Consider the following 21,905-nt stretch of genomic DNA (forward strand, 5'->3'; position numbering starts at 1 on the left):
GAACTCTGGGTCCTCAGAATGTATTTGGGTTACTAGGTTTATATTTGCAATTGTGTTGGTGCCAGGTGGTACTTTTAAAAGTGGTTGTGAGGGCCAGCAGGTGGCACAGTGACTGAGGCACTGGAATTCATACATGGCCAACTGCAGTTCAAATCCCAGATTTGGTGGCTTGCTTTCTCGCTTTCCCTCTCTCTGTCTTTGACTGGCAAAACTCAGTGAAAAAAAAAAAATAATAGTAATAATAATTAATTAATTCTTTTAAAAAAAAAGTGGATGTGAACACGTCTAGCCGCTGTTAGGCCAATCTGTCCTGATATCATATCACACCAAGTATCAGAAGACATGTGTCTAAAACTCAGGGAAAAAGGGGTTCTAGGCTGGGCATCTGGCCTTGGGACTCATGTAATCATAAAAATGGACCAGGAGCCTCCCACTGCAGAGTGAGAAGCAACCCATGATGAAACCCTAGTGAACACTGATATTTAAGGGATAAATGGAGGGCCGGTCCCATGGCCTAGTGGTTGAGAGAGCTGGACAAAGATCAAAGACACATCTTATTCATGTGAGCATGGCTGACTGTATGAGTCAAATCCCAGCAAGCCACGGTGACTTGAAACAGATGTCAGGTGTGTGTGTCTGTATGCCTCAAATCCTAAGAGGAAGAGAGGAGGAGACCATGGCGTGACCACATCTCCCACTGGGGGAGGGTGCTTTCCTCCTCCTCCCCATCTTCTCCCCTTGAGCGCATATACCCTCTGGGAATTTTTTTTTTTTTTTCAAAGAATAGATGAGAAAAGAAAAGGCAATGAGATCTAGAAGAAACCCTCACAGAACAAAGACTACCACCAGAAGGGATACTATAGAAAGCAGCCTCCTATGCTGGAGATGTTAATAACTGCACACTGCACTAAGCTCCTGAAAGCCCATCCCCAGCCTTCCCAAACCTCTCCCACACCCGCCTGGGTTAGCTCTACAGCTCTCTGGCTTACATGACATCCCCTGCATTTACCTATACCAAAACACACTGTACTGGAACTGCCTATGTGCCAGCCAGTCTTCACTACTCTACGAGCACATTAAGATCAAAGCCATGTCTTACTCATCATCTACGTCCCTCTACACATCTTCTACCTGGGTAGTAGATGTGTAAATATGATGTAATACTGAACAAAGAAACTATATTTATTTACTTTGAGAAACCTTGGATGTCAACCCTTCAGCTTAGTTTGATAAAGAAACGGTAATATGATCATTTATTGAATCTCAGATTATAAGTAGTCTCAATTCATACTCTTAATTCTTGGAAAACTATCTGCAAACATGTAATGCAGACCACAGAGGACCTGATGAAGAAGAGGTAGAAGGATTTTTATCTATCCTCTATAAATCACATTAATAATTAATCAGTATGAACAAGAATAGCTGATATCAGCTTTTCCTTCAAAAATATTGAACCTCCACTCCCTGCTTCCTCAGCCTAGAAAATAAACTTCAAAGGCTTTGGCAGAGTGTCCCACAGGCCTATACGTAGGGTCCCCAAAACTTCCTCGCCAGCCTCACTCACTACTGTATTTCTCAACAGGTTAATAAGCAAATGCAACTATTTGTTTCGTTGAAGAAGGCTGAATCATACATATTCTGACATCTACTATAGATCAAATCATGTTACAATAAACACCAAGCAACTGTCGTTATTTCAACTGAATACTGCTCTAATCATTGGGCAGTATGTTTTTTAAAGCCTGGAATTCAGTTAGGATAATATTTTTTAAAAAGATACATCATAAAAATTCCTATTAAGACAATAACTAGACTTGATTTGACTGAGTAAAGATTAGTATTGAGCCCAAGTCCTAACATCTGTCCAGTCAAGCCAATACTGCAATTAACTAATGGTTAGGGCAATAAAAGAGCACACAGAGATTTCGTTCCTCTGACCCCCGGGTGTCTTTACAGCCTGCTGCTGCTGTGTGCACACACTCAGTTATATGCCTTGATTTGACAGAGGTTCACCACTAAGAATTTATTTAGAAAAGATATGTTATTTATTTACCAATTTTTGTGTCCTTCAATCATTAAAATTACACTATTGACAGTGATCATTTTACAAATGTCTGACTATTGTTAAAAAGATAATGCATAACCAACAGCCAAAAGATCACTCACTGGTGTAAGTAACAGCTTTTATTTCAAGATTGTATCTTTTTAGTCATGACTGAACCAAAAAGACATGCTGAATGAATGAATGCCATTTACATTAGTACCTCTCCCAGCATGAAATACTTCAGAGAGATATAGAACAAAATATGTATATAATCAGTTAGGAGGAAAAACTACCAAACTCAGATAAAAGAAATCAAAGAGGTAAATAAAACTTGATATTGTCAAGATGTTATTTCTTGATCTACAGATTCAGCAACATCCTAATCAAAATTCCAGCAAGATACTTCATGGTTATTGAAAAACTGAATCTAAAGTTTATATGGAAAAGGCAAAAGACCTAGAATGGTCAACTTAGCATTGAAAAAGAAGAAAGGCAAAAGACTGACACTATCGGACTGTAGGATTTACTGTAAGGCTATAGGAATCAAGACTGTGCAGACCAATGGAACAGAATACAGAGGCCCCTCTTTATACATAAAGAAATACAACCACACAAATAAATCAACTTATCTTTGACCAAGCAGCAAGGGCAATTTAATGGAGAACAGTCTTTTTAACAAAGGGTGCTTGTACGAGTGAACATCCGCATGAAAATAGTCACAGCCCTTATAACTTACATAAAAATTAACTCAAAATGGATTCAGGCCTAAATATAAAATGCGAAACTATCAAACTCCAGGATAAAAAATCTAGGTGACCTTGGGTTTGTGGATTAGTTTTTAGATAAAATACCAAAAGTATGATCCATAAAAGAAAAAGTTGGACTTCATTAACATTAAAAACTTCTGTTCTGTCAAGAATGAAAAGACAAGCCAGAGACTGGGAGAAAATATTCCAAAAGGCTGATCTGAAAAAGCACTGGTATTCAAAAGTACTAGGTGGTTGTGAAAGTCACACCTAGTATTTTAGATGTAGTCGACATAAGTATTTTTCTATTTTTTTAATGCAAGAATGTATCATGACTTTCCCAACAACCCAATATAACAAAAAGATCCACTTAAAACAAGCACACACATACACACAACATTTAAAAATGAGGGCCATCCACCCTAGCCTAATGGTAAAGGGAGCCATATTCCACAAGGCTCACTATAGTTTGAATCCCAGCCCTAGGAGGCTTGAAAATATACTCCAGGCATGCGTACATGCACATCTCCAACCTTAACCAGATGGATAAGGGATTGCAGTATGATCATGCCCCATGGGGGGATGCTTTCTTTCTCTCCTTCTCTCTGGCTAGCTGACATACGGATCCTCTAGCAATTAAAAACTGAACCAAAGAGGGGCCAGCAGGGGGCACAGTGGTTAAGGTGCTGGACTTCCACATGGTCAATCATGGTTCAAGTCAGCAGTGTGAAATTCACACCTGATGTGTGTATGCATGTCCACAGCCCTGAGAGGAGAATGGAAATAAGGTATTATGGCATGGCCAGCCCCCCTGGGAGGTAGCTTCTCCCTTTCTCTTTCTCACTGTCTCTATGTCTCCGGTAAGCTCAAACACCCAGAAGAAAAAAATCTCTCTTAAAAAAGAAAAAAAAAAAAAAAAAAAAACTGAATGGAAGACATTTTAGTAAGGAAGATACTCGGATGGCTGCTAATAAGCATATGAAAAGCCCATCACCACCATCATCATCATCATCATCATCATCATCATCATCACCATCATCAGCTATCACTGGAGACTTGCAAATTAAAACACGGTATCACTACACAACTATCAGAATGGCCAAAATCCAAAACATTGACACCATCAAATGCTGACGTGGATGTTGAGAAAAAAGAATTGTTACTCACTGCTGGCAGGAATAGAAAACAGTACAGCCACTTTAAAACACACATGGTAGTTTCTTACAGGGAGAAACATACTCTGATGTTATGATCCAGCAACTGTACTTGGTATTTACCCAAAGGAGTTGAAAATATATGTTCATATGAAAACTTTTACACAGATGTGTATAGCCGTTTACTCAAAATCACCAAAACTTGAAAGCAAGCAAGATACCCTTCAGTAGGTGAATGGATAAAAAAAATTTGATACACCATACAGTGAAATGTTATTCAAGAATTTTAAAGAAAAGCCAAGCCCCGAAAAGAAATGAACAAATCTTACAATACACACTGCTAAGTGGAAGGAGTCAATCTGAAAAGACTAAATAATGTGTGATTCCAACTATAAAACATTCTAAAAAAGTAAAAATACACAGACAGTAGAATCATCAGTGGCTGCCATGAGTTAGAACAGAGAGACAAATGAACACATAGAGAGGACTTTTAAGGGCAGGGAAACGATTCCGTATGATACTATATAATGGTGACACAAGTCATTATACATTTGTCAAAACCATGGAAAACACACCACCAAAACAGAGACCACTACTATTAACTACTGATTGTAATTAATGATGTATCAATATCGGCTGGCTGAATGAGACAAACGCAGTATATTAATACCAGGTGTTAATAACGGGGAAGTGGAGGAGGGGACCGAGAGGAAAAACATAGGAACTCTGTACTTTGCCCTCAATTTTTCTCAAGTCTATTAACTTAAAGGGGAAAAAAATAAAAAAATAAAAAAAGACGGTTCCTGGGGCCACCTGGGGACCTGGTAGTTAAGATGGCTGCATTCCACATCACCAACTAAGCAGTCTGAGTGCTGGACTCAGGGGCTCAAGAAATACATTGGGCCTGTGTGTGTGTGTGTGTGTGTGTGTGTGTGTGTGTGTGTGTTCTACAAATCCTGAGAGAATGGAGGGGAAGGGATTGTGGCATAGCCACCCATCCTGGTGGTTGTGGTTGTCCTCCCCCCTCCCCACCCCCGTCTCCATCAGGAGAATACACAAAAAAGATTCCTTATTTACCTCTGCCAGGGTTAAGTTTGTCTGATTTAGTCATTCAAGTGGACAAAGTGGAGCAACTAAACAGCACTGTGACCAGGTGATCAAAATGAGTGTCACCAGTAAGGGGCAGATGGGTACCGAGTATCTACATACATAATGTCCTGAGAAGGACATAACATGCAGTATTCTAGCCAAGAGTAAATAATCCACCTAATTAGGAAGAAACATTAGATAAACTTAAAATGAGAACATCTGATTAGAAACAGGGAGGGAAGCACAGTCTTAAAAAGGCTAATGAATTATAGCTACATGCAATGGCCAATTCTAAACCGGATTCTGTACAGAATGAGGGGAAATGTTATAAAGAAAATTATTGGCTCACTTGACAAAATTGGATAATGAATGCTTGATTAAGTAAATCTGATCTCTCATTCCACAAGTGAGAAATTAGGTAAGTAGACAGAATATAAAAGGGGTGCAAGGGTAGCTAGGGTATCCATCCAAAGTAACTAGTTTTTAAACCCATCCTTACAAAGTATCCAGCCAAAAGGCATTTCTCCTCCTTACGTGTAACAGAGTACGCTTTATTTTTTATTGCAAACAGACACTATGTATAACTAGAAAAAGGAAATACAAATTAATACACCTTCCTGATCTGTAAATTTCCTCCGAGCTTAAGACATACAATTTCAATACCATGGTTCTGTGGCCTCCCAAATTGAAACAAAAGCAAACAGTTCAAATTGTTTTTTTTTTAATTTAAATTTATTTATTTACATTCATTCATTAACTACCTTTTTATCACCTCATGTATTCACTGTCAATAAATGATATTACAGGGACCAGCAATTGGCATAATGGCTATGTTGCTGGACTCCCATGTAGTCGACCGTGGTTCAAGTCCTGGACCCGGTGGCTTAAATTCACACTGGGCACATGTGCGTGCGTGCCCAAGATCTGGAAGAAGAGAGAGGAAGAGAAGGGACTGCTGTGTAGCCATCCCCCCCGGGGGATGATTTCTTGCTTTCTGTCTCTGTCTCTTTCTTTCTGGCAAGTGCATGCACCCTATAGCAAAAACCTCTCCAATAAATAAACAAATGATATTACATAAAAGTACAATTTCCTTTCAACTGAAAGTACATCTTTGGGATCAGCAGATGGCATAATGGTTATATCGCTGGACTCTCATACAGTCAACCGTGGTTTGTCCCCCAGAACAGGTGGCTTAAAACTCATGCCAAGTGCATATGCATGCATGCCCACAATTTTGAGAAGAGAATGGAGGAGGGACTGTAGCATGATCATCCCCATGGGGGGTGACTTCTCGCTTTCTGTCTCTCTGTCTTTCTGTGTCTCTCCAGTGAGTGCATGTGCTCTATAGCAAAAATCTCTGCAAAGAAAAAGATAAAGTACATCTTTAAGATTTATACTACACCTAAGAATTACAATTCCAAGTTTATCTCTCATTCTCTCATCCTCAAAGAACATCTCTGAAGTAAAATTTTTCTATACAAAACTTCATGATATACTTACAGTTTCACAAGTAAGACATCTGGTTTCATTAGTTAATGTTCCCTGAAAAATCTCATGAACCCATGTTGGGTCTGGTGTGCTGTTGTTGTTTTCACTATCAATGTTACCATTAGGTAAGCGGCCATTCTGTTTCTCCTGCTTCCTCTCTTCTTGTAAAATATCAGCAATTGTATTTAGTAGGTAATTTAAGAATTCATGGGCATCTTGCTGCATGTAGTTGTCAAAAAGTTCTAAAAAAATAAAAATAAAATGTTAGAGATTCCAGATTAACTTTATTAAATAAACATATTTAAAAAGGAACATCTAGTATCCTATCAGAGCAAACGTTCAGCATTATTTCTAATGCACAAGAAAAAGATGACTTTCACATCTAAAATGTATACTGAGTTGGGGAAAAAAATAAAAGGTCAGATGAAGGAGAATCATTTATTTTGTAAACAATATTAACTGATCCATGAGTAATTATCCTTACACCTTTTATACAACAGATATTGGAAAGAAAGGACGCCACTGCCTTTTGTGAGCCCATCTAATCCATTATTCCAAAATTACAATATGGCAAGCTTCAAAGCAGAAGCTGGACAACAGCTCAAGAACCACAGACTTTCTAAAAATAAATTACTGACCATACATCCCAGAGAGGTGTGGTTCAGAACCTGGGGCTTTTTCGAAGTCCTCCAACTGACTAGTGTGCAGTCAAATTTAGAAATAACAGTATCAGGAATTATCTTTTTTTTATTTTGAGAGTTTTTTGCCATAGGGCGTGTGCACTCGCCAGAAAGAGAGAAACAAACGGAAAGTGAGAAATCACTTCCCGGCGGGGATGGCCATGCCGCAATCCCTGCTTTTCCATTCTCCTCTCGGGATCTTGGGTGTTGCACGCACACACGCCCGGCGTGAGTTTAAGCCACTGGGTCCGGAACTCAGACTGCGGTCGACTACCTGGGAGTCCAGCAACATAGCTATTATGCTAACTGCTGGTCCCAGGAATTATCTTTTTAATGTATATACTCTGTGAAGTCCCTCCCAAATGTGAGATTCTATGCCTCCATGAAACGTTTCCTGCACTTATACAAGTGAGTGCATATAAGGGAACACTGGTGGCATTACACATGCCTACTACAGAACAGTAAGGACGTTAAAGTCAGTGTCTTATTTGATCCTCTTCATAACTGTGTAATATTGTTATTAACCTTAATTTAAAATGAAGAAATAGATCCAAAGTCAAAGTCACACTACCAGGAAATGGCGGAGCCAGGATTCAACCAGACAGCCCAGTTCCACTGTGCAACATACAAAGTAAAGCCCAGCAAGACCCACTCACTAACCACCACCTATGAACTACTCAGTAAGATACATTAAGGAAAATTTCCTAGTTAGGATATTTTATTTTTAGATACCCAGTGCACATTTAATAAATTTCAAAAAGATTAGTTACATTTTTTAAAGGCACACAAAAAAAATTTAGAAGAAAATTTAAAGGAAAATCTTTCTAAGATAAATGGCATTAAAAATTACATTCAGTAAGAGCTACAGATAAAACTAAATAAAATTAAGTTCTATTAGGTCATCGGGAAAGTCATGATGCATTTTTGCACAGAAAAATACATCATGACACAATATGTATTAGAAATAATTTTAAAAGTTGGGCCAACTCCAAAGCCCAGTGGTTAAGAGAGCCAGGTCCCATATGGCCAACTGGGGTTCAAGTCCATACTCCAGGGGCTTGAAAAACAAGCTGGACTCATGCATGCCAAAACCCTAAGAGATGGAGAAGGGATTGCAGCATGGCCTCTCTCCACCTGGGGTGTTTTTTTCCTCTCTCTCTCTCATCTCACTCTGGTGAGCACACAGTCCTCTGGAAATTAAAAAAAAAAAAAAAAGTTAAAAAATAAGACTGTGAATCTTAAAAATTATTAACATCTTCAACCTTAAAGTCCTTGTACCAAAAAAAAAAAAAAAAAAAAAAAATCAAAATGGGGATCAGCAGATGATATAATGGCTGTGTCGCTGGACTCCCATGTAGTCGACCACGGTTAGAGTCCTGGACCCAGTGGCTTAAACTCCTGCCGGGCGCATGTACGTGCATACCTAAGATCCTGAGAGGAGAATGGAGGAGAAGGGATTGCAGTGTGGTCATCCAGGGGTGATTTCTCACTTTCTGTATCTGTCTTTCTGGTGAGTGCACGTGCCCTGTAGCAAAATCCTCTAAAAAAAAAAACCCAAAAAGTCAAAATGGACAAAGGACTTGAAATCAGCAATTGATTAAAAAAGGGGTGGGGAGAGGGCTAAGATATATGAAGAGATGCTCAATCCCATGGTAATAATTTTTTTTTTTTATTGCTCTATCTATAAACTGGATTCCTATCTTCCTCTGAAAACTTATTGTGGCCACATGTACCCCATGGTACCGTGGTTAAGGGAGCTAGATTCCACACAGTCAAACACATGGTTCGAATGCCAGCCCTTGCAGCTTGAAAAAGATGCCAGGCACATATGTATGTGTGCCTAAAATCCTGACAAGAGGGAGAAGAGACTATGGTGTGACCACATCCCATTGGAGGGTGCTTTTTTCCTCTCTGTCTCTCTCTGGAAAGCACATGTGCCCTCTAGCAACAATGATAAGAAAAGAAAAATGCATTGTAAAAATAAAATGAGAACAAGAAAAATATTTATTAGAAGGGATATTCAAATAAATCATTGTAATCCTGGTGTCACTACCTTTAAAATGTATCAACTTGAGACAGAGCTGCTAAAGCCAGATTGTTTGGATTGGTATCAAGGTTCCACCTCTCGTTATATCGAGGTTCCACCTCTCGTTAAATGTAAGTCAGAGGCGCTCAGTCTGGCTGCACTAAAGTCCCTCATCTGAAAAGCAGGCAGATAATACCGACCCCTCAGGTGGTGAAGAAGATTAACAGCACTTAGAAGACAATACTGTAAACACGCAAAGATCCTAAGCGCTTGCTATTATTGTTGCCGTTGTTACTCAACAGAATTTAAACCTGCGAAAGAAAGAACTGACTACATAAAACTTAACTTCTGCATGGCAAAAACGGCCAAAAATGAAGACAAGTGACAAACTAGGAAAACATATCTACATATTAATATCCAGAGTTTAGAAAAGCTTAATACCTAGAATGTTCAAAACACTCTTTTACAAAACAAGAAAAGGAAAATCAACCCAAAAGCTGGCAAAGGGAAATACCAGACAATTTAGAGGAGAAATACAAATGCCCAAATATGGAAGTGACTGAAAAATAAAATTAAAACAATGACATCAAAAATCATTACTTTTGTGGGACCAGCAGTTAGCGTACTGGCTATGTCACTGGACTCCTGTGTGGTCGACCGCGGTTCGAGTCCTGGACCCTGTGGCTTAAACTCATGCCAGGTGCATGTGCGTGCGTGCCCAAGATCCCAAGAGGAGAATGGAGGAGAAGGGATTGTGGCGTGGCCATCCCCCCTGGGAGGTGATTTCTTGCTTTCTGTCTGTCTGTCTCTCTCTGTCTCTCTGGTGAGTGCACACGCCCTATAGAAAAAAACCTCTTAAAAAAAAATCATTACTTTTGTCAAAATAAAAAATGATTTAGCATATGGTGTTGGCTTAAGAGTGGAGAAACAGACATTCTCAGCCATTGCTGTTGGGGCGGTGTAAACTAGCTTGGCTTGGTCTAAAGCACAATTCTTTTTTTTTTTTGAGAGAGAGAGATTTTTTTTGCCATTACACTAACTGCTGGTCCCTAAAGCACAATTCTGATAACACCTTTACTAGTTCTAGATATCAATGCCTGGTAAAATATCTGTGCAAGTACTGAGGTAAGCATGGATATGGCTGTTCACTTATAACAGCAAAAATATGAAAATATCCCAAATGCATTATCAACAGAAAATGGTTTAAACTGTGACTTAATTTTGGGTTGGCCCCACAGTGCAGCAGTTCTATACAGGGGAAGCTGGAATCCCATATGGCCAAACAGTGCTTGAATCATGGCCTCTGCAGCTTGAGAAACATTCCTGGAGTGCATGCACGTACCCAGGACCCTGATGGGGTAGAGAAATGGAAAAAGGACTGCAGCATGACCAGGCCCCGTCAAGGGGTACTTTTTCTATCTCTTGCAAACACATGCATGCATGCACCCACCCTCTGGCATAAAATTATGGCATAATCTTATTGTAGGACACTGGGCAGTAGTTTAAAAAGGAATTAATTCCATATGAACTTAATATGGAATCATTTCCAAAATACTACAAGTTAAATAAAGATGCTGAACATGTGTAGTGGATCCCATTTATGAAAAACAGAGGCCAATTGAAAGACCCTATAACTTTCTGTGTGGACATGGAATAAAAAAAAAAGGTTTGGTAAAATCAAGTTACTTCTAAAGAATAAATTGAGGGGTAAGGAATAGGCAGAGTATCTAGAGCTGTTATGTACTGAAATTTCACTACAAGAACGGGAGCAGAGGTTTCCATACGGAAAGCCTACTGTCCTGTTCCCCATCACTGCCTACTGCACACCCTTAATATCAAATTATCTCCTAAGCCCGTCAGATTTGTTAAAACCATTTCCTGAATGTGTCAAGCCTATACCATTTCCAGTATGATCTGTCTAGTTCAAGTCAGCTCAACTTACTAGCAAAGTCTTCTTTCCTTCAGTGTCACACTGCAGACAGGTTTGATTTATAAACCTGAATCTTTTTTTTTTTTTTGAGAGGTTTTTGCCTTAGGGCGCACTGACTAGTGATAAGACAGAGACAGTGAAAGGGAAAGTGAGAAATCACCCCCCAGGGGAGATGGTCACTCCACAATTCCTTCTTCCTGGGATCTTGGGATCACATACACACACCCCCAGCCTGAGTTTCAAGTCACCAGGTTCAGGACTCAAACTGTAGTCAGTCATATGGGATCCAACAACGTAACTACATCATCTGCTGGCCCGAATCTTTTAACCTAAGATTTTTGCTTGACATCTCCTGCATTACACGGTAAAATTCACATTAAATCTTCCATGTTCATTATTCAAATCCATTCCACAAATTTGGATCTTAATTAAAATACAATGTGTGGGGCCAGCAGGTGGTGTGATGGATAAGGCACCGGACTCCCACATGGCCAACTGTGGTTTCAATCCTGGACCTGGTGGCTTGCTCGCTCTCTCTCTCTCTCTCTCTCTCTCTGCTAAGCACATATGCCCTACAGCAAATTTAAAAATAATAATAGGGGCTGGCAGACGGCATGGTAGTTAAGGGGCTGGACTCCTACATGGCCAACCGCAGTTTGAGTGCCGGACCTGGTGGCTTGCTTTCTCACTTTTCATCTCTTTGGTCAAATTAAAAAATAATAATAATAAACAAAATTACATAAAATAATTCTTAAAAATAATAATAAAATTATTCTTTTTAAAAAATCAAATAAGGGGATCTGGAGATGGTGTAATGGTAACATCACTCCCACATAGTCAAAATCATTTCGAATCCCAGATCCATTGGCTTAAAATTCACGCTGGGCATGTTTGTGCCCAGGATCCAGAGAAGAGAATGAAGGAAAAGGGATTGTGGCATGGCCATCCTCCCTGAGGAGGGTGATTTTTCACTTTCTCTCTCTCTGCCTCTATGGAGAGTGCATGCACCCTTTAGGAAAAATCTCTTTAAAAAAATAATAAATAAAAATAATAAAATACAACGCAATATTAAGAATGTAAGTGGAGCCACGTGTATTTCTTTGGTCTAGGTTTAGCCTTAAAGAAATTCCTTATTTAAGAACAACAAAAGTTAAGAGTTCTAAGAGTTATTCCATTAGCTTATGTAGATTTAACATCTAATTCATGTTTGATTTGGCAAATAGCAGTCACCACTTATCTGCAAGGGAGACATTACAAAACCTCCAGTGGATACCTGAAACCACAGGTAACATAGACCCCTACGTATGCTGCTTTTCCCTGGACAAATACACCTATGACAAAGTTTAATTTATAAACTATGCATAATAAGAGATTAACAACAATAATAAAATACAACAATTACAACAATATATATAATGTTATTCAACACTTATGAACTGTTACTTCTAGAATTTTCAATTTAATATTTTGGTCCATGATTGGGTGTGGATAAAAGCAAAAGCACGAATAGGAAAGCCTACTGTATTAGCCACTGATTTCTACCTCTGAGTGACTGCAGATCGGTGGCACTGTGACACCCTTCCCTACTCTCTGCCCATAACAGATGTCACCACAGCTGCCTCAACACTGTGACACCTTGAGGCACTACAAAGACTCTTGCAGTCCACTCCATCATTCCAAGGTCAACACAAGTAATGCTTAGAACCCTCAAATGATTTCACCACTCTAGATGACTAAAGTCAATTATCTTTAATCTTGCCTCAGTGCAATAATCCTCCATCACAGAAGACAGTGTGGAAGAGAAGGCTCTGGATCCCATATGGCCCTATGAGTGGTTCAAGTCCCAGATCCAGCACCCAGGAAAACACACTGGGGAGGTGTGTGCATGTGTGCCTAAAATATTGAGAAGAGAATGGAGGAGAAGGGATTGTGGCATGCCCATCACCCCTGGGGGATGATTTTTTACTTTTCCTTTCTCTATCTGTCTCTCTCTGGCAAGCACATGTACCCTGTAACATAAACTTAAACAAAATCTCAGAAAACAGTAAATACTTCAGCCCTCAAGCCCAATCTCCTATCCTCTACTTCCCTCAGTCACTTATTATACCTCATTTCCTTCCTCATCCCTGGGTTTTTTTTTTTCCCTTTGTTCCCGACTTTTCTGCTGCTCCTTCTAGGAACTGCCTTCTAAATAGCTCAACATCTCTTCAACCTTTGGTATTTTCTAGCTACCTGCTGCCACTTTTTCATCATTACACTCTCACTTGAATAGCAAAGCACACCCTCAATCAAAAAGGCATAAGTTCTAACCATACTATGACCCTTGATCTTCCCTCTCTCTGAAGCCATTTGCCAACCTCCCCTGCCCACAATGATAGCCTGATCCTGGTTTCACTCTCCTCTCCATCCCGACTGCTCTACTAACCTTGGCACATCGGTGTCTGGGCAGCTTCCTTACATGCACCTGGGCCCCTTAAGAACTCAGAGCCTTCCTCTCTCACTCACATACCCAGATCAAACTCACAAGTTTGGAAATATGGCCTATCCACTTCCAGAAGTCTACTAAGATAACTGAGAGGTCATTATGCTAGAGCTGAGTAGAGGGCTTCAAAAAAGTGAAAATGAAAAGAGAAATTCACAAAGAATTTAAAAAGAATAATAGAGAAGGACTAGTAAAAGATTTTATAAGCACTGCTGAGGGCCTAGTTAAGACTGAGATTATTAATTCACTACAGTGGATAGCTACATGCTGGCTGAATGCCATAATCTAAAGTAATCTTTTTCCTGTTAAAAAATTACTTTAGCACATATGCATGATTTTCAAAATAATGCCTTTTTGCAAGGCAAAAATGTGCAAATATGTTTTTTTTTAAAGAATTTACATCTTTTTTTGGATGCTCTTTTAACACTAAGAATATTAACTTCACCTTCACAGAAATATTTCAACTTGAATATCTATAAGTAATATGTAAAGTAAACCAGAAAATCCTGTTTAAACTTTTGCTGAAATATCCCTGAACCAGCAGGTAGTGCGGAGGTTAAAGCACTGGATCCCACAGCTCAGAGGTTGACTCAGAGGTTCAAGTCCTGGACCCAGCAGCTTAAAAATCACACTAACCACATGTGCGTGCATGCTCAAAATCCCGAGAGGAGAACGGAGGAAAAAGGACTACAGTGTGGCCATCCTCCCCCACACACACCCCCACCCAAGAGGGTAATTTCTCACTCTCCCTCTCTGTCTCTCTCTCTGGTGAGCACACACACCCTTCAGCAAAAACTAAAGAAATATTCCTAAAATAACTTACAGTCTGTCTTCTATAAATATAGTATGCTGAATATGGCAGAATCTTGTAGTTCCTGAAAGCGGCCACCATAGTTTTAAAAGTAGGATCCATATAAATATCAAAACAACATCATGGAATACCCTTGGGGCAACCCCTATGAACTACATTATATTAATTTTTAAAACTAGTTTTATGATTTGCTTTCTTCTCTACTAAGTAGAATAATAAGAAAAGGGGAGTTCAAACTTGCTCTGTTAAACAAATTCATTCATTCAGTCACTCATTCAACAAATATTGAGTAAGCACCTACTATGTGCCAGGAACTGGATTATGTGCTGGGAATACAATGGAGAGCAAAAACAAATGGGTTCCCTTCGTCATGGAACTGACAGTCTAGTGAGAGAGACAGATAATTTCATTATTAAATAAATGTGTGGTTATAAGTTGTCACAGTCCTGATGTAGCTGCAACATTAATGTAAAGAAATCAAAACTAAATCTCTGCTTACAAGTAGGTTATGTTTTCTTCTTAATTCAGGAATAACTATTCCCGTTTGTGCAAAATACTTTTTATGCTCTTTTAGAGAAAAATAATTTATTGAAATAAATATGAAAAATTATCTACTCAAATCTGTTTTTTAGGTGCTATTTGTGAACAAACAGTATTTCCTCACTTGAGGAAGACCAATATTTAAAAACATAAGGACACACACATACATGTTTCTGTAACTCTCCACAGCACCTGAAGCACAGCTATGTACATGCAGATCCCTGAAAACAAGACCTTTCCTACCTCATTCACTGCTATATCCATGGAGCTTACAGCAGTGTTGGCCACCTATCATATGTGCTTGATATCTTGTGAATGAATGAGTGAATGAATGAATGAATGAACAGAGAGGTAGACTTGGCCCAAAACTTCAGCCATGCCCACTTCCCAGTGAACTGGAGCACACAGCTATAGATGCTAGCTGACATGGCCCCCAGCCCACCCTAGTGATCCTAAATGTCCAGGAAAGCATTCACTCGAGCCAACTCAACTGTGCTGCGTTTCTTCAAAGTGAATAATAGAGTGCCCACAGGCAGTCATTTTAAGCAGACAGACGCCTTCAATTCTTACCTAGAGGACTGGGGCAGCCTCCTGGTTGGTCTCCCTGCCTCTGCTCTTGGACTGCCCAAGCCAGCCATTCCCACCTCTGCCCCACCCAGAAGCCAGAGAGATCTTCTAATGCAAATGAGAACCTATCACCCACTGCTCAGAACCTGCAAATGGCTTCCCACAGCATTCAGAATAAAGCCCAAATTATAGGCCACTGCCTTTCTCTCCAACATTACCTACTTCATTCTACCTTTGCTTTACTGATTTTCTACCACCTTTCAAGCATTCAGGGCTACTGTACACTTCTGTTCTTTCTGCTTGTAACATTTTGCTTCAGATCTTCAAATGGCTTATTGCTCACTTCAAATCTCTGTTCTAATGTCACCTTATCGGCGACCTTCCTCAATCACCTACATATAAACTACCAACTCTCTTCCTCCTCTGCTCCCTTTCCCTCTCTACAGCAATGACACACCATATCACATGACTGCTGATCATCTGTCTTCCCCAGAGAGTGTCAGACCCCTTCGGCCTAATTTCTATATCCCCTGTGCCTACACAGTGCCTGGCACGCAACAGGAAACAGATAATAATCAATCAACTCAAATGCCCAGCTCGTACGCATCCCATCATGAAAGGTGAACACGGTTGTAGCGCTAGCGTTGCCACACTGTATACAGGAGTGCTGTGGAACACTTCTCTCACCCTGTGATTAGGTGAGTTAACATTCCAAAAGCAGGACCTGCTGCAGTGGTGCAGGAGTAGGGTACTATTCTGCAATAGTGGACTCACACTACGAAAGCAGTTCAGAGCCCCAGCTGGCCTGAGGTGCACCCATGATCAAGGCTACCTAGAAGGCTAGGAGCAGGAGGTGTCTTGTCCTTCTTCCCTTGATTTATTTCAAAATAAAAAATCCATAAATGAATAAAAATTAAAACTGATTTTTTCCAAGAGACATCAAAAGATTAGTAATGTAGAGCAATAATGGTTAAAACAATATAGGGCTAATAGCTAGTGAGAATAAAACAGGAGCTTTATAGTGTATGGAAGGAAAATGATTTAGAAAGACTGGCCAAAAGTGAAAGTTAGTGCAAATAATAAAATGGGTATATTTAACAGAGATTAAAATAAACAAAATCTGGGAGAGCAATGGATAATATATTAAGGTCTTCTTTGATGTGTATGCTCTTTACACAAAATTCTCAAGAGAAAATTCAAAAGCCAAAAATGTATCTCGAAACATATTTACAAATCTAGCCCCATGGCTAAGTGTTTAAGGAAGCTGGATTCCACAAGGCTAGCCAAATGGTTCAAGTCCCAGCCCCAACAGCTTGAAGAAATCCCAGCCCCAGCAGCTTGAGGAACACACTGGGCATGTGTGCATGCATACCCCAAATCCTGGCAGGATGAAGAAATAGAGGAAAAGGGACTGCAGTGTGACCACATCCTACTGAAGATGCTTTCTTTCTCTCCCTCTGTCTCTTTCTCTTTAGTAAGCACACCTGGTCGCTGACAATTATTTTTTAAATTTATAAATGCCAGCAACATCAAACAGTAAAAATGTTTTCTATTAAATATTATTTTTGAAATAATATTTCAAAGGGTCAGAAATATCAAACAAAATTTATGAGAGGATGGGCTTGGAATTAATATTCATTCTGGAAACTGTCTCATTCAAGGAGTTATTTTAAAGGTCTATTAATTCACTCTGCCTAAATTTAAATTTTTTTCAAAATAATATTGTACTATTAACAAAGAATAAACACTGTAAAAATACACTGGGTTTGACAATTATATAAAGCCCTTGATATGTAATTGTATAGGACTTCCAAAACATAGTAACTTGAACTGTGTTCAGCATGAGAGTCAATATAACTAAAAAAGAAAAAAAAATGTGCATTTAAAGAGCATATGCAAGGGCGGGAACCAGCAGTTAGCATAATGGCTATGCTGCTGGACTCCCACGTAGTCGACCACGGTTCGCGGCCCGGATCCGGTGGCTTAAAACTCACACCGGGCGCGTGTGCCTTTGTGCCCAAGATCCCGAAAGGAGAATGGAGGAGAAGGGATTGAGGCGTGGCCATCCCCCTTGGGGGGGTGATTTCTCGCTTTCTGTCTCTATGTCTCTCCCTGTGTCTGGTGGGGGGCGCCCCTAAGGGGGGAAAAAAAACCCCCAAAAAAAAAAAAAAAAAGAGCATATGCAGGGGCCAGCAGGTGGCGTGGTAGTTAAGGCACTGGAAAATCCCACATAGCTGACCATGGTTTGAGTTCCGGGCCTGGTGGCTTGCTTTCTCACTTTCCCTCGTTCTCTCTGTTAAATTAAAATAAATGAAAAAATAAAATTAAAATAAGTCATTCTAATACAAAAAGAGCATATGCAACAGGTTAAACATTAGACCAAGAAAAATGTACTGTTGAACAAAAATGAAATTCACATGTGCTCTATGTAAGCCACATATTTCTGATGCTGAACATTTCTAAAATACTAATAAAATCACTGGGAAAGCCTGGTATGCTCAATTATCATAAACATGAATTTCCTACCAGGACAAAAACCTCTAAATTTCCACACAAATACAGATAAAAAGACCAAGACCTGAATGGCTCAGTCCACATTCTAACAGGTTGTACTTGGCTTTTTAAAATTTATTTATTGATATTTAGCTAATTTTATTTGCTATTATTATTATTATTTAATTTGATCAGAGAGAGAGAAAGGGAAACTGAGAAAGCAAGCTGCCAGGTCCAGGACTCAAGCAGTGGTTGGCCATGTCCAGTACCTAAACCACCTTGCCAACTGCTGGCCCCACTGGCTTTGCTACTTACTGATTCTGGGTGACCCTGAACAAATTAACTTCTCCAAGCCTCAGTAACCTCATGTCAACTGAAGTAAAAATGTCTAACTTATAAGACTGTTGTGTGGGAACCAGCAGTTAGCGTGATGGCTATGTCGCTGGACTCCCATGTAGTTGACCGCGGTTCACGTCCCAGACCCGGTGGCTTAAAACTCATGCCGGGTGCATGTGCGTGCGTGCCCAAGATCCCGAGAGGAGAATGGAAGAGAAGGGATTGCGGTGTGACCATCCCCCCTAGGGGGTGATTTCTCACTTTCCATCTCTATGTCTCTCTCTCTGTCTGTCTGGCGAGTGCACGTGCCCTATAGCAAAAATCTCTCCAAAAAAAAAAGAAAAAAGACTGTTGTGAAGATTAAATGAAAAATATTTCAGGAGAGAAAAGGGAGGTGGGGCTTATTAATTGTTAGGCTGTCGGAAAAGTCATGACATATTTTTCTATGCAAAAATGTGTCATGACTTTCTGCTACAGGGCGCATGCATGAGACAGAAAGCGACTGGAATTTATCTATCCTAAACCAGAAGGTCTGAATTCTCCCTCTGGCTCTTTTCCTTTCCTTGGGGTGTGACTCCCAACGAGGCTTCAGCCTCATGTTCTCTGTGTCAGGTATTAAAAGGATCAAATGAGTTACCATACATAAAAGCACCACGAAAGCAACAAACGCACAATCAAGTACAAGAAAAACTTCATTCCTTTTTTGTTTTTTTTTTTGGAGAGGTTTCTGCTACAGGGCGCATGCATGAGACAGAAAGCGAGAAATCACACCCCCCAGGGGAGATGAACACGCTACAATCCTTTCTCCTCCACTCTCCTCTCAGGATCTTGGGCACGCATGCACATGCGCCTGCTGTGAGTTTAAGCCACTGGGTCCGGAACTTGAACAGCGGTTGACTACATGGGAGTTCAGCAACATAGCCCTTACGCTAACTACTGGTCCCGAGAAAAACTTCATTCTTGATAGAAAAGTCAAGTAGGCCAAGAAAGAGAAATTCTGGTTTCTCATTTCCTAGCATTATCTTTGAATAACATACTTCAAACATTAATCACACCTCACAGTAACTAATGAGGGACTATCTCCCTCCACTATACCAGTACCTCCCCTAAACACAGGAACATCATCTTTGTTTCTTCAATGGCTAACATTGATTAGGCTAAAGAAGATGCTCAATAAATATCTGAATTACAGAATGCTATATTTAACCTCTCTGTCACACAGCAATACACTGGGAAATAGAAGAATTACCATTCTCTTTCCGCAATCTTGTTATGAACTTCTTGGGCGGTATCACTCCAACCTTTTTCTTCTGAGTGGCTATGCTATGGAAGAGATCTGCTAAGCATGTAAGAAGGTTCTCCTTCTTCCTAGGTTGACTCTTGTATGCTAGAACTTTTTCCCGAAATGGACGACAAAAATAAAGTGCTTGAAGAACTGAATTGCAGTAGCAGGTATTCCCAAACTAGAATAGAAAAAAAAAAAAAAATTAGCCAAATTTGAAGCAACATATGTTTAAGAGAAAGAATTTCTCTGTGCATAGTGGAGAGACCAGAAAGAGAAGACAGGGAATTTACAATCCACATAAATTAAAAAGTATCTGGACACATGAAAATAATTATTCCACAAATTAGCTATTTTAACATCACATGGACATTCTAAACATCAGTTTCACATTAAAACTTAAGGAAAATGTATATAATAAATCTGACCTTCATAAAAACTGATTTAAAGAACTATACAAAGGGTCTTTAAAAAGTTCATAGAAAATGTGTATGATGATGAAAAAGCTACACATTATTATCTTTTTTTTTTTTTTTGAGTTATAGTTTGTTTCCCTCCTCCCTCCTTCCCTACCCGTACCCCGACCCTCACAAATTCATATGCTAAGACTTGGCTGTACTGAAATGGTGTTAGGTAAAAACTTAAATCCTTCTTGGTTTCTCGGGGTCTGACTTTTGGGTGTAATAAGGTAATTATGGTGGGGTTTCTATGATTGAGTTCTTTATAAAAGTAGAAAGATCAGAGCAGGAAGAAATTATAGATGGCCTCTCTGCTCAGGTCCTGTCCTCAGCCACATTGTAGCCCGCCTAATGTCAGCCTCATGTCTTTGGACTCCAGTCACTGAAATCATGAGTTAAATAAACTTTACTCTTTACAAATCATCCAGTCTCAGGCATTTCTATAAGCAACACAATAGCAGACTAAGACAGATTTCAAATTCTTTTGCATTCAAAAAAAAAAAAAAAGAAAGAAAGAAAAGAAAAAGAAAAAAACACACAAGAAAGTGAGGTTTTTCTTTTTTCTTTTTTTTTTTTTTTGAGAGGTTTTTGCTATAGGGCGCATGCACTCCCCAGACAGACAGAGAGAGAGAGACAGAAAGCGAGAAATCACCCCCCAGGGGGGATGGCCACACCGCAATCCCTTCTCCTCCATTCTCCTCTCGGGATCTTGGGCACACACGCACACGCAACCGGTGTGAGTTTTAAGCCACCCGATCCGGGACTCGAACCGCAGCTGGCTGGCTACATGGGAGTCCAGCGACATAGCCATGACGCTAACTGCTGGTCCCTAGGTTTTTCTATCAGGTTCTTAGGTGCATACAAAATAAAAATTTTAAAATAAAAAAAACAAAAATATTCACCAATAAACAAGATCTCCTGAAATATTAGATTGAGAAATCTGGGGACCAGCAGTAGGCATAAGGACTATGTCACTGGGCTCCTATGTAGTCGACTGTGGTTCAAGTCCCAGACTCGGTAGCTTAAACTCACACCGCGCGCGTGTGCATGCGGGCCCAAGATCCCGAGAGGAGAATGGAGAAGGGACTGCAGAATGGCCATCCCCCCTGGGGGGGTGATTTCTCACTTTCTTTTTTCTTTTATTAAAATTATTTTTTGTATATACATTCAAATCGCATTGTTTAGCTTAAAATGTGAACATTTCAATACGTGAATATTTCTCCCCAGTCCCATTGATCAAAATGTCTTCAATCAATAACACCACACTTCCCCATCCCGTCGGTGCTCTACCTTTGTATCCCTTCTCCAAATGTCCTTCATTAGGCCCCCCTCCTCCACATACACCTCATATGACATTCACACCCATCTCTTGTGTTTGTACAACCGTTAGTCAATCAGCTTCAGTCACAGAGTGCAGACATTTGGTATATGTTAAGTGGGGACATACAATGTCTCTCCTTCATAGCCTGGCTTGCCTAACTCAGCAGTAAATCTTCCATATTCTTCCACTTTCTGTCAAAAGCCAGGGTTTTGTTGGTTTTTATGGCTGAGTAGTATTCCATAGAGTATATGTGCCACAGTTTTTCAATCCATTTCTCCATACGGGGGCATTTGGGTTGGTTCCATGACTTAGCAATCGTGAAAAGTGCCACAATAAACATCGATGTGCAAGCACTTTTCCAATGAAGAATTCTTCCGTCCTTTGGGTAGATACCGAGGAGTGGGATTCCTGGATCATATGGTAGATCTATTTGTAGATTTTTGAGGAATCTCCAAATT

The 21,905-nt window shown here is 39.8% G+C and overlaps 1 protein-coding gene across 2 annotated transcripts in view; it reads right to left on the bottom strand.

Annotated features, from left to right (window-relative positions):
• USP12 (ubiquitin specific peptidase 12) overlaps positions 1–21,905 on the bottom strand; it is a 121,365-nt gene that overhangs the window by 26,777 nt on the left and 72,683 nt on the right. The window contains exons 1-3 of one of the 2 annotated variants that reach the window (XM_006163278.2): positions 19,636–19,769; positions 14,752–14,834; positions 6,534–6,763 (exon numbers count right to left, since the gene is read on the bottom strand). In XM_006163278.2, the coding sequence (XP_006163340.1) occupies positions 6,534–6,746 (213 nt within the window). In that variant the 5' untranslated portion in view covers positions 6,747–6,763; positions 14,752–14,834; positions 19,636–19,769. Of the gene's footprint in view, positions 1–6,533; positions 6,764–14,751; positions 14,835–19,635; positions 19,850–21,905 lie in introns of those variants that run through there. The other variant, XM_006163276.2, reaches the window with a different exon arrangement.

The sequence above is a fragment of the Tupaia chinensis genome, unplaced genomic scaffold, assembly GCF_000334495.1.
Source record: "Tupaia chinensis unplaced genomic scaffold, TupChi_1.0 Scaffold141887_1, whole genome shotgun sequence".
Lineage (NCBI taxonomy): Eukaryota > Metazoa > Chordata > Mammalia > Scandentia > Tupaiidae > Tupaia > Tupaia belangeri.